At 40.9% G+C, this 26,587-nt stretch overlaps 1 protein-coding gene across 1 annotated transcript in view; it reads left to right on the top strand.

Moving 5' to 3' along the window:
- Positions 1–4,438: 4,438 nt before the first annotated feature.
- LRP5 (LDL receptor related protein 5) overlaps positions 4,439–26,587 on the top strand; it is a 132,430-nt gene continuing 110,281 nt past the window's right edge. The window contains exon 1 of the mRNA XM_021555189.2: positions 4,439–4,628. Within this exon, the coding sequence (XP_021410864.1) occupies positions 4,535–4,628 (94 nt within the window). The 5' untranslated portion in view covers positions 4,439–4,534. The remainder of the gene's footprint in view (positions 4,629–26,587) is intronic.

Genomic DNA, 26,587 nt, shown 5'->3' with positions numbered 1-26,587 from the left:
GTACTATAATGTAAGATAATCATGTGCCTAATGCTCTCCAGTTATATCTATAATGCACCTGTGCTCTTTCACATGGCTGCCTGAAAAGTGTAGTTTTCTTCCATATTTAACTTTTCACTACTCATCCCAAGATTTTCATGCTTTTTCAATCCGAAAGATTTCTCAATAAGCATAAAGAAGTTCTGTATAGACATTTTAAATGCTATAAAATTTTACTTCCTTTTCATAGTTTCTTTTAAGACTGCCTTAAAAGGGCCTTAAACCCACAGGCTGAAAGAGCATTGATTTTAAACTGACTGCATGGCACACTGTGGTGGTTTAACTGTTAGTTCATGTCAGAGTTGATCTGGGGAGGGGGAAGAAAACTGTCACACAAATTTGGGTTGCTGAAATATTTCAGGGAATAATTAGTTAAAAAAAATTAAGCTACTGTCCTTATGCAATGCCAGGGAAACTGTGTGATACAAAGTCATTATTTTTCTTACTGTTATTTTCTTTATAGAGAAGAAGGTGGTGATGGTGACATTTTCCCTCCTTTTAGTCAACTTAATGAGTGGCAGTGCAGTGATTTAGGTTTAAAGTATTATTTGGCACCTAAAAACCCACCTTTACCAAAGCAACACCTAAATCCCCCATGCAGCCTCAGAACCAAACCCACCCCTTACCAAGATTACTTCAGATTTCTGCTCAGGAGGGGTAATCTTAACTATGGCTGAATGCATAGATATGTTTTTCTCAGTGTGTCTATTTATTTGAGGCAATGAGGAAACCTGTATCCAGATAATACTTTCTGCTATAATTTCTGACTTGTTCTAGATTACATGTAAACATTTTCTTTTCTGATACAGGGTGATAGAGAATAGAGATCCCTACACACAATTTCTAACTGGAAGCTGGGAGTGAAAGGGTGAAGAAGTGTATTTGAGACGTGGTTAGAGGGAAATTATTTTGTCATATGGTTTAGAAGTAAAGAAGAAAAATGTTTTGATGGTGTCTTTGTTTTTTACTGATCACTTTGCCTTTCCCTTGCAAAGCTCCAAAGAGCAGCTTCAGTCTATCTGGATCTAGTGACTTCATCCTGACTAAACTGCACTGCCCCAGAGAATAAAAATGTGTGTCTTGATACCGATATTCACCATGAAATAAACCTGGGTGTCAGTTGTAAAACAGTAGATTCACTTTAGGGCCTTCTGCAGTTGTCATTAAGTGTTAGCTCCACAGGAGCTCAGAGAGCTCTGGCAGCTGGGAGAGAAGGACACTGTAAACTGGGGTAGGAAGAAGAAATCCAGGAGGCGTAAACATGCAGAAACATCTGGAGCGTTTCAGTCAAACCAAATTTCCCAGCTGTGGCAGGGTGGCTACATTATCCTGGTGCTCAGACATAGCTCTTTGTTTCCCCTCCTTTATCTCTGTGTGTCTTTCCTTTCCCCACCAGGAATGGCAATGGAAGGATACAGGAACTGACCTGCTTTTACACCTTGGCAGGGGAGGCCTGGCCTCCCAGTCTGGATTTCCTCCCTTTCCTGCTTCCTACAGTCAGGCTCCAAACTTGCTGCAGTTTCTGTCAAACTATAAACAGAAATTATGGAAGTTAGGAAAACTATTCCCTCTGCTCCTTTTATTGTAGGAAGAGAAACCAAGGGAATGTTAGACTGTGACTTGCCCAGAATCACACAAGAAATATTAGATGAAACGGGGCATTGGCGTTTTGGATTTTGCATTCTTGGACACTGTGAGATGCAGCAGTATGAAAAGAGATCCCTCTTTCTTCAATTAAAATAAAGGATAGAATTATGCTTGTGCTATCCTTATATGTGTTTTTGGTTTGTTTATTTTTACATTGTTTTATAATTTCTTGGAAAAATATGTACATCGGGCATTTTGGGAGTGTCACAGCTTTGCCTCCCTTGGTTTTGCTGGAGGGATTTTTGCAGGGCTGAAAAATAGATGGAAGGCAGCTTGCTCAGCTCATGACTTCAGGTTTGCATAACTTCAACTTCCTCCAATTTCCCCTTACAATATATTATCTAAATTTAAGATGGCATCTTCTGGGTTGGAGAAAGACTGTGTTCCTGGCTGCTACTGCATTTGCCATCGCTTTAGATGAATGTCTTTAATGTTTTTTTTAGCAGAGGTGTTTTGGTTAAAGCCCCAAAGAAGTAAGATTCTCTTCCCTAGCTGCCTGCCTCCATGGCCTGATCTCTCATCTCATTTTGTTTTAGACTGTGAGTCAGTCTAAAATTGCTAATTGCTCACATGCTGCTATCTCTCCCTTTTGGTATAAACTGCTGCCATTCCTAACTTGACCACGAAGTTTGACAGGATCAGATAGGGAGATAATCAACTCTTGGATGGAGCAGGGATAGCAGCAGGCTATTGCATACTAGTATGGGACCTTGGGACCCAAGTTATCAAGTGCTGGGATCAGCTGCAAGCTGAAAGAGGACTTGCTGCTGCCTTCCAGCAATCTGTGGGCAGACTCAACTCACCCTCTCTACGTGGCTTGGCGCTGGCATTGGAGCGATGGCTGGGTCATCTCAGCAGCTGATCCCTGATCCTGTTAGGGCCAGGGGCAGGAAGGGCAGGGAACCTGATTGCTGTGGTGCTGTTGAGGCCACCTCAGGACAGCCTGGCTCTCCCTCCAGGCACACAAGCCAATTTTGTGTATGGCCCCCAAGCTGATTAGGGTTTGGGATGAGAACCCCACTGTTCTCCACTGCCTGCTGCAAGCACAACTGCTTCATGTGCCCTTTCTCTGCCTCTAACTTCAGTTAACCCCACTTCATGCCATGCCAGGACTGCTGGGTAATTTCCACATTGCAGGAGGTTAGACCCATCAAAAGTAAAGTCCAATCACTGTCTTCAACAAATAAAGCTTTCATCCAGTTATTTGGCTGGTCTTGGGCAATTTCTTTAAGCAGATGCAAAACAAAACCCTCATTCAGTTGGTGTTCACACAAAGTTTTTCCATTAATGATTTACAGCAGCCTAGATTTGGGTTCCAGTTTATCCATCACCAAAAACCAACTTCTGCTTCTCCTACCTTCAAGGAAGTTGAGATTATTCTAGGTTTTAAATGCCACCTAAAATGAGCCCTCTTTAAAATACATGTTCTCTATATGTTAAACCAGAAGCAAGAGAGAGAAGAAAACCTTTCCTTTCCCCTTTATAGGTGATCTTTAATGTCAGCACTATAAGTCTTTTGTAAACCCTTGAATTTTTAAACTGCTTTCTGAGGTACGTTGAATATTGCTGACTTTAGGAACAAACCAAATCAAAACACTCGGCCTTTTCCCTTGCAGGGGATGTCTGCAATGGAGTAACCAACAGGACTTAGACTAATTCTTGAGTGTTTGATCCTGGTATTTGAGTTGGGCAGGGGTCCGTGGAGCACCAAGAAGAAATCTCAGCTGCTGCTATAGCACCTACAGCAAGGCAGATAAATTAGTACGTGGCAACAGGGCAACCTAGAAGTCACTAATCTCTGAAATGTAATGAAGCTATTAAAATGTGACATCCATTTGCTAAGTACTTGCATATGATTTATGGCTTCTGCTCTGAGACTTGCAAAAACTTGTTTAAAGGGGATGCTGGGCTGACCCTTGTGATTTCCACCTCTATTGAAGGCCATCTGGCAATCCTTTTTCTTATTGTCAGGTCAGTGTTAGCACAAGGACACTGATGCCCAAAAATGGACATTTAAATGAAAATTCTTGACTCACGGCATTTGGTTTTATCCCTGTGAGAGAGATGGGGGCAGTATCTGGCCTGTGAAAGGTGCGGGATGTTTCAGTGTGAGCCGGGGGCTTCTCAGCCCTCTGTACCCGGCCTCGGCACAAACCAAGCCCTGTCACAGTGCAGTTTCTGCCTCTTTCCTGGTGGTTACGTGTTTATAGGAGCAGGTGGCATGCTTAACAGGGAGAGGGGAAAGGCAACAAAAGACTGCTGTTGAATGCATTTTTCTTTGAAAAGTAGTGTTTTGTGGAAGAGTGACTTAACAAAATGTTTGTTTTGGTGGGAGGAGAAAGGCAAGAACGAACCTCCATTCGGGAAGAAAACAACCACTCTTTTTCCTGGAGACAGAAAAAGGGACGGGCGTCCCCGCTGTTAACTTCCAAATCCACCAGCGAAAGGCTGCTTTTTGAACACGCAGCGAGCCATCTTCTCCAGCCTTCCCGGCTGGTTCTGGAGTAATTGCTGCAGCAGGAACGAGTTAACAAGATAAAGAAGAAAGCCCCAGCGCCCCAGCTCCTCCCCGCGCGGCCAGGTGTTCCCGGGCGTGGGACGCGCCGCGGCGGGACGGGGCGCCCCCGCCCGCTCCCGGGATGCGGTGCGGGCCGGGATCCTCCGCCCCAGCCCCCTCCCTGGCGGCGGCGTGAGGAGGAGGAGGAGGAGGAGGAGGAGGAGGAGGGTCGGGTCGGCTGCAGCGCCTCCCCCCTTCCCCGCCTCCCTCCCTCCTCGGCGAGCGCAGCGCCCCGAGCATGGAGCCTGCCTGAGACGCTCCGTGCTCCGGCAGCTGCTGCGGCGGCACAACATGGAGGCGGCGGCGGCCCCGCCGCTCCCGCTGCTGCTGCTGCTGCGGCTCCTCGCCGCCTCGGTGCTGCGCTGCGAGCCGGGCTCGGCCGGGGGTAAGCTCGTCGGGGCGTCGCGGGGCCCGGGCGGGCGGGGAGGCGAGCGCCGCTGTCCCTTTTGTTGTCGGACTTGGGCAAACTTTCCCCCGCGCTCCGCCGGGAGTGCGGCGGGGAGGGGCGGGCGCGGGGCCAGGCTCCCGCGGAGGCGCGGGACGCGCACATGGACGGGCCGGGCCGGCAGGAGGACGGGAAGCTGCCTGCAGCGGTTCCCCCCCGAAACTACTGCTCCTCGCCCCTCTTTCCTGCAAAAAGGGTGCGCAGGAAAAGGAGGCCTCTCCTCTCTGTTCCCTCGGGACAATATCCCGTTTGGGGGCGAGGCGGTTTTCCCTCAGGGGTGGCGCAGGTAAACGCGCACAGTTGCAAAAAGAAAGACAAAAGTCGCCCACCCCCCTCGCCCCCCCAGTCCCGTCCTTCCGCGGTGCCGGGCAGGGATTTCTGTGGAGTTTGGAGGGGTCGGTGTCGGGTGTCGCTCAAACTGCTGGCCGGGCCGGGAGGGGGTGGGGGCACGGCGAGTTTGGTGTGCGTGCCCTGTTTCCCCCTCGCCCCGGCTCCCATGAGGGGCGGCGGGCGGGGGTCCGGCCCGGCCCGCGGGCGATGCCCGAGCTGCGGTCCGGGTGCCCCGTCCCGGGCATGGAGCCTGCCCTCCGCTTTCCCTTGGCCATCCCGTTTTCGAGAGTGTGCTGATCCTTTTAAATCACAAATAAACAGAGGCGGTGCTGTGCCTGCAGCATCCGTGGGCAGCGGGACGGTGTCCGTTCCTCCTCCGTTTCTCCTGCTTGCGGCTTCGCTCCCGACTTTGTCTCTCCCTGCATGTGCGAGACTTCTGGTTTTTTGCTGCTGCTGCATGTGCTCTGCCCTGATACATCACTCCGGTGCTCGAGCAAGCCGAAGCCTGGTTGTTGCGATTTCCTAGGTAGTTTAGAAAACTCGGCAGTGTGGCCAAGGCTGTCAGAACATCACCTCAGGGCCTCTTTTTATTAGGCCACCCACCTTTTCAAACCTCCTGTAATTATTAGAACTGTCGTTTAGAGCAAGAGAACAGACCATATTCTGCTGGCATCATCATTCTATATTTTTAGTTGGAGCTCTGTGTGGGTGTGTATTATGTATTGCTTATTCTGCCTGGATTATATCAAAAAGATACACTTCATATTGCAGGGTCCACCTTCTCCATACACACTGCCACAATCTTTATAAAAGGTTACTGAAAGCCTGAAATGTGGTTTGTTCCTTTCTGAACACTTACGTTTGTATAAAGATGTTCACATTCCTGCTTGGCTGAATGAAGCTAATGTAGCTTTGGGGGGGTGGAGGGTGGAAATTGACTTCTAAGGCTCTTATATGAAGGCTTCTTAAAGGATTTCCTTACATTTACTTAAAAGGTTCTAATAGAAAAATCCCTTCTTAAAAAAGGGATAACTCTGCATTTGGAATTCTTAGGAAAATAAGTGTTCATGATAAAACTAAGGAATAAGTTCTGACTTGGAGTTTGGTTTGCTTTCACCTTGTTTGAGAGACAGTGATTAGTTTAATATAGTCTATGTTTGGTATGAACAGTCACCTTCCTGAACACGCGTGGAGGAACTTGGCTACAAACATACCATTTTTAATAATTAGTTAAGGAGTCTTCGTTACAGATCTTAATGACATTGCTTTGTTCTGCCTACTTATTAGGAAGGTTTTATTGTGTTGATCTTGACAGTACTTTTAAGGACAGTTCATCTGTCCTTTTAGAAGGAGCACGGATGTACTATGAGAGGCTCTCCATGGATTTAATTCCCTTTCTGAGAATCCCTGCTCTGTAAGGAGATGCCTGACTTTTAGCTATTAAAAGTATTTTGATGTGCTTATCTTACAAATATGTAAATGCATCTCTGCACGATTGGGGATCTGCTGGGAGCTTCTGCAGTGCTAAAGCTTCCCTGAAGTTTGGCATGTTGTAATAGATCTTGAACACTCTGCTGTTAAATAATTTTGCTGTAGAGCTGTAAGTTCTTGCTCTGTATGTGGTGGTGGTGTCAGGAGTGGTTTTATTTAATTGGTTTGAAATAATGATAAACCTATTCCAGATATGGTTTGTACTTGACTAATTTCACTGTGAAAAGACAAAATGATCATTGCATTTGGTCCTTCCTTGAAGGGAGGAATTTCTTGCTCATGCAAAGTATTTGTTTTTTCATTTTTGTGAAAATACTGTAAGTTATGGATTCCTGCAATTGCACAGTAGGTATTTCATGTGGGGTCTTAAAATGTTCGAGTAAGTTGAGATAATTCTTGTTTTAGAGCTATCTCAAGCAAAAATTATTTTTACTTAAACTCACAAATGCTTGCTTAACTGTGTTTTGTCATGCACTTGAATGTTTCCCAAAATATGGAGATTGTATCTTAGTTTTCTTTAATGTTACAACTATCTGCCTGATACCAACACAGGATACAGAAAGGAGAAGTGTGACACAGGGAAGTGTGGTGGTTGCAAATATTTGAAACTAGGGATGCAGCATGAAATAAAAAATGCATTTGAGCACAACCAACCCTAAAATGACTTTTAATCCTTACTGTTTACATGAGATAACCTATAGCTAGGGAAACCTGTTGCTGTGGTGAAATGTAGAATGTAGCAGGAAGCTCACTTACTAATTTTATGACAGGGAAATGTGCTATGTAGGAGTCCTCAAGTGCATTTCAGTACCGTTTCATTTGGTCTGTCATTGATATAGGGGGCTAGTTACTATTTTCCTAGTAACTATTGCTACCATGATGTGAGGATCTGTCACAAATTATGGTCATAAATCCTCTTGAAATAATGAGGAAATAATGAAAGTTCAGGTTGACTGTGAAGTTTAAGTTCATACTTTCAAAGCACTGAGTCTTCTTTCTCCAGGGAAAGTTAAATGGGTTTAACTGTCTTTAGCTGTGGTATGTGAATGGATTTGTTACTATTTCATTTTAAATTAAATTATTTAGATTTATTTTAAAGCACACAGAGATGCTTTAACATCATTCATACTATAGATGCCTGAAATACGTAGACCAGCCTGACACACAAAGTCAGTAGTTAGAAGAATATGAATGTATTTCATCGATACCTCAGCATAAGTTCCATCGTTGCCACTTGCTGCTTTAGCTTAAGAATTTTTATTTTAGCTGTTTATAGTGTAATTGTTAGTAAAACAGGCTACGGGTTTTGTCCCAGCTGTAAATTTTCTCAGTCCTGCATGTTTCTTGAATAAGGCAAGCCAAGGTAAGTTTTTAGCAAACAGAGATTGTTTCTGGGAACTTGTTATCCTTTAGTGTTAGGGTAAGATTTGGCAGCATAACCAGAAATAAAGGTTACAAAACCTCTCCTGGAATATAGACACACCCGATTTACTCTATAAGACTGTCTATTGTACCTCTGCTTCTAGTTAAAAATTAACCAGCCCTGTACATTTCAAAGCAATTCTCTTTGTCAAAACAGAAATAAATTTCACTTGGTGAATTTCACTTGGTGGTGCTCAGAAACAGCTATAATAACAAGGTTTAGTTTCATGTTAGATCAGTATTTCTTGTAAACTTACTGTACGGTATGAAAGCAGCCTGCCATCTTAAGACTAAGGACAATAAGTAGACTTAAATTCCTTCTTAGAATGAAGAGAAATAAAGTTACCTACAATACCATCTTTCTAAGAAATCCTCTTATTTTTTTCCTTATGTGTGTAACCCAAGGGCTATTATACAGTCAAAATGTTTAGCTTTTGTAAATTCAGAATTTCTCTTGGGAGTTGATATGGCTGAAAAAAACCCCGAAACACTGAGAACCCTTGAAAGAAATGGGTGTTACTTTCTGCTCAAGACTTCTGTGGAGATCTCACATAAGTACCAACCTGAGCTTCAGGGGAGGATGGGCAGTAGAACAATTATTCCCTCAAGTTTGTGGCACAGGCCAGCAACAATGCAATTCTACTGTGCACAGTGGAAAGCAACATTTTCCTTAGATTTTGAGGCATGTGGGTTGTGTTTTTTTTTTTTGTATTCTTTCTGACAGGATTGTCTGACAAGACTTCAAGGTTGTTCACTTAGGATAGGAGCAAATAATTAAGATGCTGGCTAGGTGGACCCATGTGCTGTTTGGACACTGAGGTCTTTCTGAAGAAGGCAAAGATGTACCATCTCCTGATAGCTCACATCTGGGACTTCTAAACTGGAAAAAGTAATTCTGGAGAGTCCTACTGCCATTAACTTAGGCTATGGAAAAGCTTATGATAGAGTCAAAGGATATTTTTAGCAATTCTTGAGATTTTGAGTGATGAAACAGTTGTGGCAAGAGCAGGAAAGAAAATGGGAACTATGTCCCACACAGTATTGTTCAGTAGAGTTGTTTTTTTGGAGCTTATGGGCCAACAACTCTTCGGTTTCTTGTCTCAGAAAAATTGGAATGTGGAACTTAGCAGTGTCTCATCTTTGTGGTTTCTGTTTACTAAAGATTGAAACTATCTGTTAAGCCACACAATTCGACTGAGAAGCTCCAAAGAGTGTAAGGAATGGGTGATGGGCTGGTAAGGATGTTGAGGGTCTGTGTAATAAACAAGATTTTTAATTTAGCTGTTCTTTCCTTTATTCTTGCTTGACTCACTCTTTGCCTGCCAGCACAGACAGATGTAAGGTGTCATTTTGTATTGATGTTAAATCCATGGGCAACTTTTGCAAGGATGCCAATAAATTGACACATGCTTTATTTAAATTGGTGTGTTTGCTCTGGATCATAAAAGTGTTAAAGCAATTGAAACTGCTTTCAAACCAATAAATAATTTGTGGTGTGTTAGATTAACTTAATGGAAATAGCCTACTGGGAAAAGAGCTTTCTTGACTGTAAATCAGCTACAGAATTGTCTTCATTTCACAGTTTGTAGGCCTTTTGCTATTGCAATAAACAGCACTGACAGCAGATTCAGTAGTAAATTCTTGGTGAGATTGCCAGTGGTGTGAAAAGCTCAAATGTTGGCATGTGTGTTTAAAAGGTGCCTGGTTAATAATATAATTGTTGAATTCTGTTTGGCACTTTTACTTTTTTAAATACTGTGTTTATTTTTAGCTAATTCTGAATGTTCTGCAAGGATGGCATCTGTTATTTATCTATTATACATAAGGAAATTGAGCTTCCCAAGTTAAATTTCACTTACTTTAAACAGTGACAAAAGTTGTCTTTGTGGCAGGCAGAATTTTTGAACTCTGGTCTTCCTGTCGAGACTATAGATGTAAATCGGGTAATTGTTCAATAAATCAAGTGTGATATTCCTGAGCTGTCATGAAAGGTGATGCAGCTGGAGAAATGAAGTTGCAAGTGTGTTAAGGGGTAACTCTCCCCTCTGCTAAGGAAAGTAGAAAGATGGAAACTGTATTTCTGGTTTTTATTTGGTTACACAAAGGTCTTGATTTTCATGTTTTTCTCATGCATTCTTGTTAAAGGGCATATGGTGTTCTGTGAAAGCATAGTGTTTTTAATTTAGTAGTTCTGTCCTTACAGGACACCTGTTGGCTTGAGTTTTGTCTTGGAGGGAGATAAACGATTGATTTATTTATCTTGACATTTCTTCACGTGGCTTAGAATTTGATAACCTTTTGTAATGGTGATTCCAGAGGTCCTCTCTTGCCCTTTCTTTACATGCCATAACTGTACATTTTGTTTATTTCACCATGTTGTTGCATTTAATGTGATGCATTATACATTTTTTAATACAGGAATTGGATGTGACTTGTTACACATGACTGCTAAGATGATAAATTAGCTCTGGGGGATTCTTGATCCTCAGCCTTCAAGAATTAGACTGGAGGTAGGAGGGGGCAGTCAGTAGAGACAGAAGCTTGACCCCTTCTTTCTGTAGTGTTTTCAAGAGTAAAGCAAGGCCGGAGAGAGTGAGTGAGTATTGTCTGCTTTGTGTTTCTGCACCTCTGGGCTGATGAGGAGTAGCAGTGGATTGAATGAACCTGCTTAGTGAACTTGGCTTTGGGGTTTGGGAATCAAATACTGTTACTATAATGTGATTTTGCAAATGTTCTTTCTATTTTTCTGCTGTTCAGTGCTGGTTTTAACTAAATAAGAAAAAAAAAAAAGGGAGTAAAAAAATCTGAGAAGACTCAGATGATGAAATTGTACAGTGCTGCTATAATCTATAGGTTGTTGATACATAATTTGAGAACTCCTCTGGAATTCTGTATGTATGGCTTAAGCCATATACCACAGGACTTGAAGTAGGCACAGATTATGCTTAACAGCAATAAGAAACTTAAATCCTGGTCAATAACTTCAGGATGTCTTCAGTGGAAATTATGATTCCAGTTTCATGGATGCTTTTTCCAGTCCTTAATTTTTCATTAATTTTGCACAAAGACACTATTTTCTATTCTTCCAGATTGAACCTGTACATGCTGGGTTTAAGAAAGGGGGGAAAAAAATCTTTAAAACACAATAAGTGTAATTAAATTGTGTGATTTGGTTTTGATTTTTTTTTTGGTTATCACACAAAATCATGCTGTAGAGTATGGCTATCAAGAAGGTCAAGTTACTTCCTTTTGGCCTTGCTGTAGGAGATGGAATGCTTTTTTAGTGGACTTTTCATGATGGTGGTGATCAGAACTTGTTTGTTCTTAGTATGTGCTCCTGAAGGAAACAGCTTCATGGGGTAGGTAAAGACTTTGCAAATCTGTTCCTTCAGGTAAAGCTGAAGGGTATTTTTTGTGACATTGAGTGAGTGGTCTGCCAGCTGCCTTATTGTTATGAGATTTTGCTGTTCCTTGCACCCAGTGGGGTGCTTTGGCACTTTTTTGTGTTATTTTTCCTTCAGCCCATCATTTCTAGGGCGTTGTGAAAACTGTGGCATGTTCCTGTGTAACCAGACTTTGTCTGAAGAGTCTGTTGAGTGTTGAAATCTGTGTGTGAAGTTTAAGAAAGTCTTTTAAGCTGATTTCTCTAGTTTTAGTTCTAGAAGTGGAGCATAAATGATACTCAAGGCAATGTGAAAGGCCTTACGTCTTTACTGTAATTATTATTGTTCAAAGGTTATTTTCAAATAACTGGTAGGGGACAGTTTCTACAAGTTTTTGTGCAGATACAAAAATAAGATTTTGGGGGCAAAAAGTGATTGCTTTAGAAGGACAATCGCAAAGCCGTGGCATTTGGAAATGTTTCTGCTGCGTATTTGTCTTCACAACACTGTTGTTAGTTCTGTGGTGGCTTGACCTTGTCTGGATGCCAGGTGCTCACCAAAACTGCTCTATTTCTCCCCTTTTTGACTGGAGAGGGGAGAGAAAGTTTAACAAAAGGGTCACGGGTGGAGTTAAAGACAGGCAGAGATCAGTCACCAGTTACTGTTATGGGCAAAACAAACCGAGCTTGTGGAAATTAGTTCAACTTATTACCAATCAAATCAGAGTAGGATAATGAGAAATAAAATCTTAAAAATACCTATCCCTCACCCCTCCTTTTCTCCCTGGCTTATTTAATTTTATTCCTGATTTTCTCCCTCCTCTCTGCCAGCAGTGCAGAGGGACAAGGAAAGGGGGGCTGCAGTCAGTTCACCACACGTTGTTATCTACACAGTAAGTTTTTTCCCTTGTAATTTCCCCGGTGACATTCCCAGCACCAGCCGTGGGCCTGGCCTTGGCCAGCAGTGGGTCCATGCTGGAGCTGCCTGGCATTGGCTCTATGGGACATGGGGGAAACTTGCAGCAGCTTCTCACAGAAACCACCCCTGTAGCCCCTTCAATTATCAAAACATTGCCACACCAACCCAGTACAGGCTCAGTCGCTTAGACCAGGGTCTTGCTGATGCCAGGAAAACATATTCTGTAATAGAGCTGTCTTTTTATCTGTTTTGCATTTCATTGTAGAGGAAGAGAAAAAGTGAGAGTTTGCCTCTTGGATAACAGTTTGTCTCTGGTGATGACAGTGAACGACTCGAGGAAGAAAAGGAATGAGAGGTTATGAGATTTATTCTCTGTAGTGTAACCAGGCAATGTCTATACAACATACTTATTAGTCTTTTTTAGCACTTTAGGCTGATACAAAAGTCAGTATGCTGTTTCTTGAACTTTTCAAAGCAGCAGAACTTAAAAACCAAAACCCTAATCCTTTGTTTTAAAGAAGGTATCACCTTTGGCCACTGAACTATAAATTACCCAGTGGTAGATATATGTTGGTCCCTACTTACATTGTCCATATTATTCCAAGAGCTTTGGAGGCTTTGTGTAACTAGTTATTTCAGAATACTTAGCTATTCTGTCCTCTTTAAGGAAGTTTACTCATGGCCACCAAGTTTCCTATTTTCTCTGTCACCTTTTGCTTTGTTTTCAGTTGTTGAAAACTTTCTGGTTTTAGAAAAAGCTCAGAATAGTCACCTGCCATATAGGAATGAATTTCAACATAAAATATAATAGAAATTATACAAATAGTTTTACTTTTGCTTTAGATTTTTTTTTCCCTGATTGCTTCATCTGCTTGAAATTAAGGAGCTTGAATTATGAGGTGTTTAAGCATCTGTTTTTTTTTTTCAAAGGGAAAATGTTTTAACCTCAGAAATCTGTATTGCTGACTTACCTGGATGTGTCTATCCCAAAAGATATAAAAGCAAATTAATCTGACTTATTTGTGTTCCCAAGTGAGAGTAAGAGGATGAGAATGCACATGGGTGGCATTTTCCACTTAGAAAGTCTGCCCAGCTGTGGATGATTAAAAAATATCTATACATTATCTGTATCTTTAAAAGCTGAGTAAAAGAAATATGTAGTTAGGGGGAATTTTGGGCTGTCTGGGTTTTAACAGTATGTTTTTTACTGTCTGAATGTTGTAGACTATTACTTATATTCTAAATCTCCAGTTTGCAGGTGTTCACTGATAGAAAGGGCATACTCAGAAACAGTTACACATCTGGACTTACTTAGGCAAGCTACATAGTGAGAGTAGGCAGGGTGTGGCTAATGCAGGCAAAATTACAGTGGATCCTCAATAAATTGGAATTGAATCGTTGGCAATCCTTCCCTGCCTCTAAAAATGAATTTGGATTTTCATCTCATCTGGCCTATCTTTAACAGTCCTCCCATCCTGAGCCACAGAGCCCCTGACTCAATGTCAGCTGTGACTTTGGAACCTGCACAGGAGGGAAGGTTTTCTGTGATGCTGTTAAAAAGATGAACTTTTCAATTGCAAAAGCCAGGTATGGTGACTTACAGGAGGAACCACACATCCTCTAAAGAGTGAGGTAATACTCCTTGAGGCTTTTTGACTAGAGTTACTGAATTCTTAAGGGTTCTCATAACTTCTGTGAACATTGTAGCTAGGTGAAATTTGGAGAAATGCACAGACACCAGCAAAGACGTGAGTGTTGGATATGCTTGCAGTGAATAGACCATGATCTGCAGGTGTTCTCTAAGAGTCACAGGCAGCTCGAGTGAGCTCTGTACCTTGTCTGTAGCTACCAGACCATTCCGTTTTCCTGGAGCAGAGACAGGTTTGCTTCTAGTTCAGAAAAATGCTGACCTAGGCAGAAGTAATCTTTTGCAAGGACCTGGCTAGTTTATGGTAAAGTATTTACACAGGGAAGGGTGTGAGACTTTGGGGGGGAGAGGGTGGTTTTCCTCATATGTCTGTGTGTGAGCATGTATGCAGTAAGTATCTATGTTCTCACATGCTTACACACTTGGTTAACCAGTTTCTCCTGCTCTGTTTTTTCTCCTTTCATTCTAATGGCTGTGTTATTGAATAACCTCCAGTTTCTGAAAAAAAAAAATCTCCATAACCCAGAAAACCACAACCATACTTTTTGTGTAGACTTGAATGCCTGATGTTAGCTGTTGATACAGAATTTTGAGGTGAGTTTCACAGTTGCCAAGTATGGCACTGGAATGCAGTATACCTGGATTTGGTTTTGGTGGTGTTACCAAAGCATGCCCTGAAGTCTGTGAACTGACAGCATTTTGTCCGAGAACAGGTGACAGTGATACAGAAATGGTCTCTGAATGCATCTTGGAGTGTTCTGCACAAGAAGCACTTCAGAGTCATCTTCTCCTGTACTTATGGTTTTTAAATAACCATCTAGGAGTAAACCTACTTTGACTCCATTGCATTGTTCTCTTAATGACTGTTGGTCCATTAGAGAGGAACGAAGCCTCAAACTAACAGGATGATAGGTAAAGTATTCCTTAAAAGGCAGGGCAATGAGTATTTATTAATCAAAATTGTATGCCTGATCAGTGTTCTGCACCTAAATATTTGACCTTGCATAACCACTTTTCTAGTCCTTTTGCAATCTTTACAATTTCTGCATGCAGTATCACTTTCCTGTATTGGTAGTATTTCTTTTTAACTTGAAAGCTCTTTTAGGCAGAGATCTTGTATGTTGTTTTTAAAATTTCTACCAGCTTCTTTTGTGTTGTTCCCCCCTCTTCCCCAACTGTGTGAAGAACCAAGGCTGCTAAAGGTTGAAATGTCTGTAGGTGGGTAATTTTTATTACCCGGTGGTCAAGAGAGGTTACTTCCCTAAGTAGGATGATGAGGTAGCATCGACTGAAAGGCAGAAAACCAAACCCTAAGCAAAACAAGAAGCCAGCCCCAAACCACCCTTCTATTTCTGGCAGTTTGGAAAAGCTGCCTGCTGTCCCTTTAGCATGTGGCTCCACTAACATTGTCTACTCATGACAGAATTGGTAAAACTGGAGAAGCTGCAGCTGAGTGTGTGTTTGAAGATTGCTGCTTTTTATTCAGTCTAGGGCACAACAGAGAAGATGAGCACATGGAAATACTTTGCTGGTGGCCTCTGTTGATGTTACCTCTCAACTTGCACGATCCAAATTAAGGTTTTCATTGTTACCTGCAAAAGACATAAGTGATCTAGGATTCATTTACCTTAGGTATTAACCACCTTGACACATCTTGTCCATCTTGTGACAGTAATTAGGTCATGGAAAATAACTCTGGTTGCTGATTCCCAGGTTGTGGAACTCCTGGCATGTGGAGATAGAGCACATCTGGTGCTGGTCCTCAGAGGCAGAATACAGCCAGCCCAGAGCCTATTGCATGTGGGGAATGATGCAAGTGACTTGTTTTCTCTGAACAATGGCTATGGGATCTTTGTGAGTGTTGGCTTCTTGCCTGTTGGGTGTTTTTGTTTGGTTTTTTTTGTTTGTTTGTTTGTTTTCCCTGAGGAAGTCTGTGTGCAGTGAGGGAGGATGTGGACTACTATAAGTTCTTGATACAGCTGACTTGGTCCTCCAAGCAGTCTTTGCTTCTTAACAGTGGTGCCCTTATATATGCAAAATGCCTGCTTCTTCACTGTAGAAAACACTTGGTAGATACAGGTAAAGATTCTGGGGTCCTGTCTTTTGTGCTTTTCTGACCCTTGGGATTCTGTGCAGTCAGTGTTGCGGGGCCATAGTAGAAAGTATTCTATCTGAAGTAGATGTACTGAAGTGTTCAACTTTGAGGAACTTACTTGGGGCCTGTTAGACTCTCCTTCCTTGTACAGATTATCAGGCTTTTGTAGGGTAACAAAACTTGCTTTGTTTGAGGTAGAATATGAATTCAAAATCTAACAGCTATTCCACAATTACTTCCCCTGGGGTGCTTGTATTTTGGAACGGTTTCCCCACAAAGATTTAATTCTGGAATACTTTATTATGGTCTTATATTCCTCTTGGTCTTGGAACTCATTTTGCACTATGGGGATTGAGAGTGAGTTACAGGCTCATGTTACTGAATCACATCTGCTGGTCACATCTTGATGTAAACTGTTTCATTATCACGGTTGTTTATAACATGTCACATTTCCATTCACTTGTTGGTAGCTTCTTAGGATCCTTTTGTCCACAAATGGTGGTTTCTGAGGGGAGAAGCCTTCCGGGAGTCTGTGGGAACACTTTGGGTCATATGGCAAGAGTATCCTTCAGACACATTTGGCCCTTGATTGGCAATGAGGCAGAGGTGGGTGTGAGGACTTGTTTGAATGGACAACAGGAAAAATGTTGATTTGCATGGGAAGCCATGATGTAGGACAGGTACACTCAACTCATGTGTACTATTGTGGGGTAGGAATTCATTCTGTTACTTGTAAATTCTACTGTTCTGTTTTTTAATTACTGTTAAATTCTCCAGGTGTTTAGATCCCTGACCATTACTTGTGAGGAAGCTGCTTTATGTATTCTTTCCTGTAGCAGCAGGTTTGTTTGGTTTTTTGTTTCGTGGGTTGGTGGTTTTTGGGTTTTTGGTTTTTTTTTTACTCATTTAAATTTTATGAATAAAACCTTTATCTCTGTTGGAAACTAAAATGACTTCAGGTGTCTCTGCTGGCATTGCACAAGTGCCATTGCTGTTGCAAACCACTGTGTTGGCAGGGAGTGATGAGTGGGTCAGTAAAACTTCACAGCACTTGAGGGATGATGTCCCATTACTAATGAAAAGCTTTTGCATGGTTTCTCAAGTTTTGGGCATCAACTGGAGAATTTGGGGAAGTTTCAGGGATAAAAATCAAAAACCTCTGATTTTCTTCAGGAACTAATATTGATAATTTTTTTTTCTTTTTAATTTGAAATGTTTTGTATGCAACAATAGACCAGTCAAGCACAGTGGGGGATGTTTAAATGTTATGTGCACACGCTTAAAACTGCAAAAAGAAATTTTAGCACCAGTTTGTTATTCCAAAGTCTGAATTAATGTTGGCTGTTTATAAAAGGGAATGGACTTCACAGGGTTGTTTTCATATTTAAACTTCAGCAGGACACTGGGAGCAGATTACTGTGAGTATTTGAGTAAATTGTGTTTGCTTAGTGTGCTTGGCAACATTTATTTTAATGAAAGTTTAGCTTTTAAGCTATTCAAATTCAATTGCAAATCTTTGGCCTTCACTGTGAAGGTAAGATGACTGGGAAGAAAAATCAGTGTGGGATTTTTTTGTTTGGTTGTTTTTTTTCGTTTGGGTTTTTTTGGGGGGATTTTTTTTGCAGTTATTGATGTGTATGATGTCAGTTGTAATATCTCTCTTGTGAATGTGGCCAGAGGTGACTGTGTTTTGTTATCTTTATTCAGAAAGGCTTTGAAACATGGAATGTTAATTTATTCAAAGCCTTGTCATAGATATTGCTTAATCCTAAAGTGAAAATTTTTGCTGGGATGATCCCAAAATACTGACAAATAGATGAGCCTACACAGATAGGCAGAGAATGCTTTCTCCCATGTTTGGCTGAGCATGTGCCAAGTGGATGGTCAGACTCTGCTGGATCCTACACGTCTCCCAGCTTCAGCTCCACCTGCTGCACTGGCCAAGCAGTAATGGTTACAAAATTCTTCCCAGCGTCTGAAATGGCACAAAACTTCCAAGTCCTGACAGCTGCAAGTTCATGTTAAAAAACAAGATTTCCTGAAATTGTCTATTGCCTACCTCAAAGCACATCTCTCTATATCTTTGTGAGATTGGCACTACCAGAAAAGACCTGAATTTGATTTATTTGCAGTTTATTCTTTAGATTTTAGTTATTTTTTTACTCTTCCCCAGTGGCTTATTTGACACAAAACTCAACAACTGGTTCTGTTACTGCTTCCTTAATCCTGGAGAATGGTTGTGTGGGGTTTTTTGTGTGTGTGTGTGTGTGCGGGGGGGGGGGGGTTCCTCCTCTAATACAATATATAGGCACAGACAATGCAAATGGAGTTGCAGCAATGGAATGCCATTCAGTGAATTTACTAATGTTATATATTTTAGAGCTATTTTTGTAACTGATGGTGTTACAATAAACCAGGAGCTGGTTGAAAACACCTGGTGTGGATTAGGACAAGGCTATGTTTCAAATGGAGTGTTTTGTCCAGTGGTTTCAGTTGAAGCAGCATTCTGTTTCAATTCTGTGCTCCTTCTAGTGACAGCATGAAAATATGTGACCATGTAGTAAACTAGGCCTGAAAGTAACCTTAGTTATCCTCTGGTTTGTGGGATATCTTATCCTTACTCATTGTTTTAATTATTGTTTTAACTTCCTTCTGTTCTTCCGACACCAGTCTCCCCTCTCCGTCAAAAATATTATTAATAAATCCCTGTATCAGAGAGGAGAAAGAGGGAGACTGATCAATGACATAGGTTAAGATGTGACTTAAATTTTCTCTAGTCTAATAAAACTGTGATACTGAAAGATCAAGGATTTGATGGGTCTAACATTCAGCTTTGAAGGAAGGATGATGCCACATGTTTCTATGCAATTCACATGTTGCACAGCCTGTGATGTTGGGGGTTCTTTTTTTAAATAAATAAAAAAAAAATCTAAGCTCTGTGTGTTATTTTTACAAGTCTTTAATTGTTTGTGCTGCACCTCATTAGTGACAAGAATAGCATCTTGGAGAATCTTCTGAGCAATGCAGAAATGGAGCATGTGTTCGCATTTATAGTGTGATGTGATGTGAAGGAGGGTTAATTGTATGGATTAACTGTTCTCTGGAGTAGATAGATGTTTTTTCCTTTGATGTTGTGGTGTCCTTGGACAATTAATGCATGAGCTGAAGTTTTTGGTTTGAAAATTTCAGCTTAAGTAGCCTTTAGAAATGTTTGGTGTCATTTGATGTCAAGTCTTATTATCTCATTAGCATATATATATGTGTGTGTGTATGTATGTTTATATCTATATAAAAATGTCCTCTGCCTTATGAGGTTTTATAAAGGAAGCAACTTAATGCTATAATCAGTGGAAAACATTCTTGAGAGGTTTTAGGTGCCCTAACTTCCTCCAAGTAAAGCATCTTCTCATTACAGAGCTTCTTGATGCCCAACAGTGAATTGGTGATAATGACTTGCAGTTACTGGCCCCTGGGTGGCTTTTCTAAAACAAGTTGGTGGTTTTGAATCTCCTTGCTGTAGAGGTGATAACATGTATCTCACAGTGCTCTCTACATTGCAAGTACAGGTCACAGCAAAGGAGACAAAATCCTGTGAATTGTCCTCAAAAGTGCTTTACTTCCTTCACCCAAGCAAAGTCTCTTGATATCAAGGGTGACCCATATTGCCCATGGTAATTAATAGAAGACTGACATAGGTAGGGAGTTCTGGATTTTAGGTCCCCTTTTTAAAGGAGAAAATGTTTTAATTTTCATTTGCATCTTAGTTCATTTCTCTACCACATGAGCTTGATAAAGGACTTTCCTGTTTCTGCTTGGTGCTGCTGTTGTTGCAATAGTACAGTATTTTCTGTTAGGACAAGGTGATGGTTGCCTTAGGTCTGAGCAATTACTTAAATACAGAAGCTACCTAAGTTTAGTATAGAAGTGAAGGGGTTTTGTCAGCTGTGCTTTGAGTGTTTGGTGTGGCTTGTGCTCTTTTTGGTGTTTTTGAGGAGAAAGCAGTTTTTGATAAAAAGTGAATGCTTTTGTGGTCTAGTTTACATCTAGTTTTAGAGAAGGTAGGTTTTTTCCTCTAGTTTAACAATACTCTCTGGCTGTTCAGCCTTCTCTTTCAGACAGTACATCAAAGGTTAGGTGAATGAAGACAACATGTTCAATTTTCTTGCATTTCACAAATGAAATTTAAGGTGTCTTCTGTTTGCTTTTGGAACTATTCACATAAGTCTTACATTTGGGGCATAACATATTTTTAAGCAAATCTTCCATCTTCAGTATGTAGGAAAAAAAGCCCTTCCCTTTGCATGTAAATCTGTGGGTTAAATTTGGTTTATAAGCCCCTATTGTATTGTAAGAGGACAGATGTTTATTTTGTATTTAGTCATTGTCATTCATACCTGGAGGGAGTTACTTAAATGCAAATGCTCATTTCTTGTTGCATTTCATGTTTATTGAGAGTCTGCTGCACAGTCTCGGTTATAAAAAGTTAAAATGATGTTGGTACTTGACAGTGTGCTGGAGTCTGACATTTCTGGATTGGAAACATGGTTTTAGGCTGTGGGTCATACATAGCTTTTTGTATTAACAGTTGTATTTTGTCTTGTTTTTAATAAGCAAAAGGATATGCACATGTTTAATAGGGAGGATGGGATCCAGGACTTTTTAAGTCCAAAACAGTCTGCAACAGCTGGAAATAGAAGAGGTGTAAAACTGGTTCCAATAAGCTTACTGTGCTAAAAGGCTTTCACCAGACAGGACAAATGGCACTGCTCCTTAGTGCAGCTGTGAGTGTGTTCAGTGCTGGGCAGAGCACTGCAGTGGTGAGTGTGTTGTGTGTGTTTGCCCCAGATGCCCAGTCTGGTGTCTGAACGACTGCAGTATTTGTTAAGTTTTCTCAACTGTTGTGTGTGGTTGAAATAGTTGTTTGGAATACCATTCTCTGAAATGCCCTGGATGTTTTCCAGATACCAAGAGAGAAATGTTCCCGCTGTGAAAGTCTTGGGTCATGTCTTCATTGCTGAAACGGGTGTTGTTACTACACTGATACTGCAATCTTGATGTGAAATTCCCGATAGAGTCAGTGCAATTCTGTGCAGCTTATGAAATCTTGGGTGAGGAGTGAAATAATGCTGCTGACTTTTTACTTGATGTAAAATTTCCAGTTCTCCTCGAGCACCTTTGCATTAAAATAGCTATCTCAATGGAAAATTTGCATCTTTCTCTTTAGCAATGAAGGCATAGCCAAGCAGTGCAAATGAAGGGTGGAGAAAGACAATATGGTTCATGAAACAGGATGATCGGATCACTTGTGGCCATAAATTGCTGGAGTTTGTTTTGTTATAGTATAAACAAATGCATTTTGTTCTGTCCTCCATGATAGTGCTTCCTTGTGTAATGCTTACAGGCTTGTGCCCTTCCTTCTGGAGAAATCTTGTTGCTGTTTATCAGAAATCCTGTTTCTTATTTGCAGTACACCTTGTCTAGGCTGCAAAGGAATGGGAGATTTGGTGTGGCTGAGATAATTCCTAAACCATTCATGATAGTAAAATCTATGTCTTTTGTACAAAAAAAAATATTGCAGGGTAGCTTGAGGTATGAAAAAATATAAGTTACTTTGGAACAAAAAACACTGGCTATGGTTCTACTGTGGTCCTGATTAGCAGGCTGGGCTCTTGCTTTGGATGTGCTGTGCATGACCCTTAATCCTGGTCCTCTGTGGATTTCCTTTCATTCTTTGCCTTGTGTTTCTGGACAGCAAGTTTGTCAGCTGTGACAGTCCTTCCCATGGAGCGTTTCAGGGTGCACATCACAATTCTGGCTTGTAGGTGTCTCCGTAGTGTGAATGACCACAGTTCATGTTGTGTAGAGTTTGTTGTTTCCTTTTTTTTCCCCACTGTGTTTCTCTGCAGAGACAAATCTGACTTTCTTCTGATCCCTCCTTCCCCCCCTTTATAATGAATTTCAGGTTTTTTTAGACATTCATTTCCTTTTTTGTTTGGGAAAGGCAGATATGTGTTGGGTTAAAACAATAATTAGGCTTGGCTGTTTATTCAGGTGGGGAAATCATGTAGAAAAAAAAAGGAAGAATTAAGTCTTGAAACGACCTGGGAAGAAAACAATATATTTTTTTTTCTTTTTATATCTTAGCTCTTTCTGGAGTTAACCTGCTGTCAAAGTTGAGGTGCACCATGCTTTTCTAGTACCTGTCCTGCTTTATGTTTCTGTAATATGAGAGTATTCTACAACATTGTGGCAGCTTCTCTTGCCTATGCAGTGCAGACAGTTAATTTCTTATGCCACTAAGATGTTATTGAGACTCACATGAAAATTTCAAGAGGCAAATAAGATTAACTTGAAAAATAGGTGATAATTTGTTGTAGCTCTACGTGGAAATATTTAAAATCTTTAGTTTGGGAGTTTGTGCGTGGCTAGGTTTATGCCTAAAGCATAGAAGTACAGCAGACCTATGCATACCAATGAATTCTTTTTTATAAGCACAAAACCTCTTCTAAAGCTCCTTCCCCTGAGCACTGTGTGGACAAGACACAGCAGCATAAGAGAAGGTGCTCTGCAGGTCTGTCTGCAATATTCTGTCTGCAGCTGAGCTGGGCAAAGAAGTTACCTTATTGGTTTTTATAAAATCTGTGTGCCTTTTGAAACCAAGATCCTTTTGACAAGATCAATTCAAGGAAACCAACGGTGTATGCAGTCAAATGGGCAGATTTCAGGACACCAAAACACCTGTGGCCCAGTAGGAGACTGGGGAATGCCACTGGGGAGGGACAGGAATGGGTGGCCAGTTCAATCAGACAGCAGAACTAAACCCATCTGACCTAGCCCAAAGCAAAGGGCATATTTAAATCAAGATCCCTCCTAACACAGTGTAGCTGCAGTTTGATTTGCACAGTTTCTGATTATTTGCAGTTTTACAGCCTTCTCTTGGTGCACCACACCATCACTTCTTTAATATTGTTTTTAGTCTTCTTTTTTGGTTCCTCATCCTTGATTATTCACCACAGTATCAATAGATGCATGTCACACGCTGCAGACACCAAGGAAAGTGACTAGTTAATAATCTTGAGCAGTAATTAGCTGTAAAAATAACAAAACAAAATGTTAAACAGCTCCTGTGTAACTTACCTTTTAAAGCCCCAAATTTCTATTGCCTTTCAGGTTTTCTTAATTTTTAAATAATTATCTATATTCAAAACCTTTTCCAAAATCCAAATGAGGCATTCTGGGGCTGAATTCTAAAACATGTTTCCCATCTTGCACATACAAACTACCAGTCTATACATTTAGGCACAGAACTAATGCAATCTGCTTTCTTTTGAATATTATCAACACTTCTCCAAATGTGGAGACTTTTATTCTGGAAGATTTGAGCTGACAACTGTGTTTTTTGGAAATGTCCTTAAATTCTACATTGTGGAGAGACAAATAACATAGATGATTATTTTATGTTTCTTCAGCTAAGCTACCAGAAGATCATCTTTTTTGTAGTACCATTAGTACAAACATTCCAGATAACTTGCATGACAAATACTGACCTTAAAAAGATAAAAGGAGCCATAAGGAATTGATTTGGTTACATCAAAGTTCTTGGCTAAAGCAGAGTCATCTTCTGCAAGGAATGATCTGCAATGCTTGGAACAGGTTGTTCTGTTTATTTGCTGCCTTCGAGGTGGTAAATTAGGTATTACCAGTGATGTAAGTACAAGCACAAGGTTACAGGTTTCATTATCTGAAATAATCCTCTATTTTCCTCCTTCCTAACAAGCTCTCGCAAAACCTAAATCTTGAATATTTGACTGGAACGTAGTCTGTACAAAAAACAGAAGTTGTGTCTACAACTTGGCACTGAAATCTTCTCTTAACTTTATGCCCTCTAAAGCTCAGTATCATGTAGCAGGTTCCATTTAACAAGGTGGTTTTTTGGGGGAATATTCCTAACTGTTAGAAGAAAACCATGACAAATTGTGGAACCTATATTTGAGACTTGACTGGTTTTTTGTTCCAATAAGTAACATTTGTCAGCAGCTGAATCCAGCACACGCTATTTCTGAGTCTCTTTTTCTGCAATTTGCAAATACAGTACATATTGTACCTTTGGTGGAAATAGAAATAAAATATCTTTTTTTTTTTACAGCTTTCTAAAGATTTGTGTTTTTTGGAGTTAACATAACATCTGGAACTGGAACTAAAAACTGGAAACAGTTCAGATCAGAAACAAGCATACCTTTGTCAAGCCTGTATTTGTTTAAGTCCTGGATAAAATTTGCAAGCCAAATTTTCCAAATTATGTAGAGCCACTATTTTATCCATTAAAAGTTTGGAACCCTCATCACTGTGTAATCTACTATTATTGGCCAGACAGCTGTCTGCCAAACCAAGGAGGAATACTGAAAAAGAAAAAACAACAGAAAAGAACCTTGCTCCCATTGACATCCAGAATCTAAAAAGGGGACACTGCAGGTTTTTTTTTTCCATTCCTGGATTGACCTGAACTGTTGTTCCCAGAAAAAGTCATGTTTAGATGTTCAAGGAAGTCACCCTTTTGTCCTCATTCTTCTAAACCATTTTATGCAGAAGTAGGACAAATCTTCAGTTTCCTCTGCAGTTTTAAAATTGTGGAGCATATCTTGGGGGTGGGGGGAAATCCACACCTATTACATTTAGAATAACAACAGGAAAATTGTTGCCATGTACTCTGCATCACAGAATGTGAAACATCCAAGTATATTTTTTTCCTGTCACATCCCCCAACCCTATTTTTAAGCACTGCCTTCGGCACTTACCCATTTTGGCAAAGCCCAACAGCAGTATTGTGTAAGAGACTACTTCAGTGCCACTTCTGCTTATTCTAAAATCAGAAAATACCAGAAATCTCAACGGACAGGCTGTATCCCACTTTTGTGGGTACAAGCAGAGTGCCATATTAATTCTCACAAAGAAAACTGCCAACTGTGTGGAATGTGGTGAACATTGTTATGGAATTGGAGTGATTGTTGGTGAAGCTAATGGTATTAGGCAAAATGCAGGTATGTACTTTAAAGAATCCTTAATCAAAATGTGAAACCTCACTGACAAAACAATGAACCTGCTGTTGAAGCAAATGTGCCTGTGATAAGAATCTCTCTATGATGGTATCTTGTTAGTGACTTGCTGAGTGATTTGCCTCAGAACACGGTTGTCAGAGACTTCTGAGTTTCTGGCAGAGGTAGGGGCACTATGGGCACTATGGGCAGCAGCACATAGACCATAGCTTTGTACAGCTGCAGGAGGTGAACATCCAGTGCAGTAGTCTGTGATGGCTCTGCAGGAGTTGCTTGGTACATCTTCAAATAGCAGGTGGTGTGTGGGAACTGTGGCAGCCTTCCTTGTGTCACACTGTTCTTAATTTAACACCGGGGAGGGCTGGAGGCTGGCTGTGGTGCCAGTGGATCACCCGTGTGTGTGCAGTGGGTCTCTGCTTTCCAATTCCTCTGTTTTGACACTGTGTTGAACTCAAACATCTCAGTGCAGACCTGTGAAGTACTGCTGCCTACTTGTTCATAGAGAAGGGAAGTTTTGACTTTCTTGGGGAGTTTACTGTCTTCATTTAGAGTGGGATTTTTGGTGTACCTTGGGAGCTTTGACCATCATCGTTGAAGTTTGATGGAAATTGTCAGTTTAAGCTCCCTTGGAGTTCAGTGCATATTCTAATCTCCAACCAGTACCAAACTCAAAAGCTGACTTGTGAGATTGGAGAATGCTCAGTTTAGCAGCCATTTTCAAAGTAGTAGTTTCCAAAGCTTGTTGGTGGTATCTGTCTAAAGCCAATTCCCTAATCCCCAGTAGATGATATATTTGTATTTTAGCTATCATGTGCGTTGTGGTTCCTGAACAGCAAATTGCAGCAGGAGCCTCAAAAGAACAAACAAGTGGTTGTGAACGGTATACTGCTTTTGGGAAAATCTCATGTATAGTTTAACCTCTGTAAAAAGCTCAGGTGAGAACTTTCCTGAGGTCAGGAAGATGTGGGGGTTCAGACTGCAGAGATTTTATCTGCTTAACATTAGCTAGTCAGGATTGCATGAGGCTGCAATCCTCAAAACTTTTTGGCTTAACACCAGTTGTGCATTGCACAGAGAGATTGCCAAGAAACAGTTTTGCAATAATGTTTAGAAATTTCCTCTAGCAATACAGACCAAATAAAAATTGCTTTATGATCTAGTGAATCATGTTCTTCTCTAAATGTTTAAAGTGCTTGCAAGTCTTATCTGATTAATATCTCATTGTAAGTTGATGTGTCCCCAAATCGCAGCTTATATTTTGGGTTTTGTTTAGTTTTTCAGTGAATCTTTAAATATGTTCTGTATGCTGCTTGGTGGTCCTTGTAGTGTCGTCAGCTCACGTGGGCTTGGCTGTCATCCTTTCCAGCTGCTAAAGCTGTGTTAGAAGTGAAATATGCTGTCCTATGTAACCAATTGTAGTATTTGCTATAGCAGTACTAAGGGCAGGCTGAGAGAACCATTGCCTGATGCACCAGAAGAGGCATTTGTCTGGTGTCCTTAATGGGTGGTCTTCAGAAAAGAGCGAGAGTTTGAGAAACCCTCCTTTAAAATAATGTGTC

The sequence above is a fragment of the Lonchura striata genome, chromosome 6 (assembly GCF_046129695.1).
Source record: "Lonchura striata isolate bLonStr1 chromosome 6, bLonStr1.mat, whole genome shotgun sequence".
Lineage (NCBI taxonomy): Eukaryota > Metazoa > Chordata > Aves > Passeriformes > Estrildidae > Lonchura > Lonchura striata.
The sequence above is the reverse complement of the archived record's forward strand: the minus strand, read 5'-3'. Positions and strand labels throughout refer to the sequence as shown.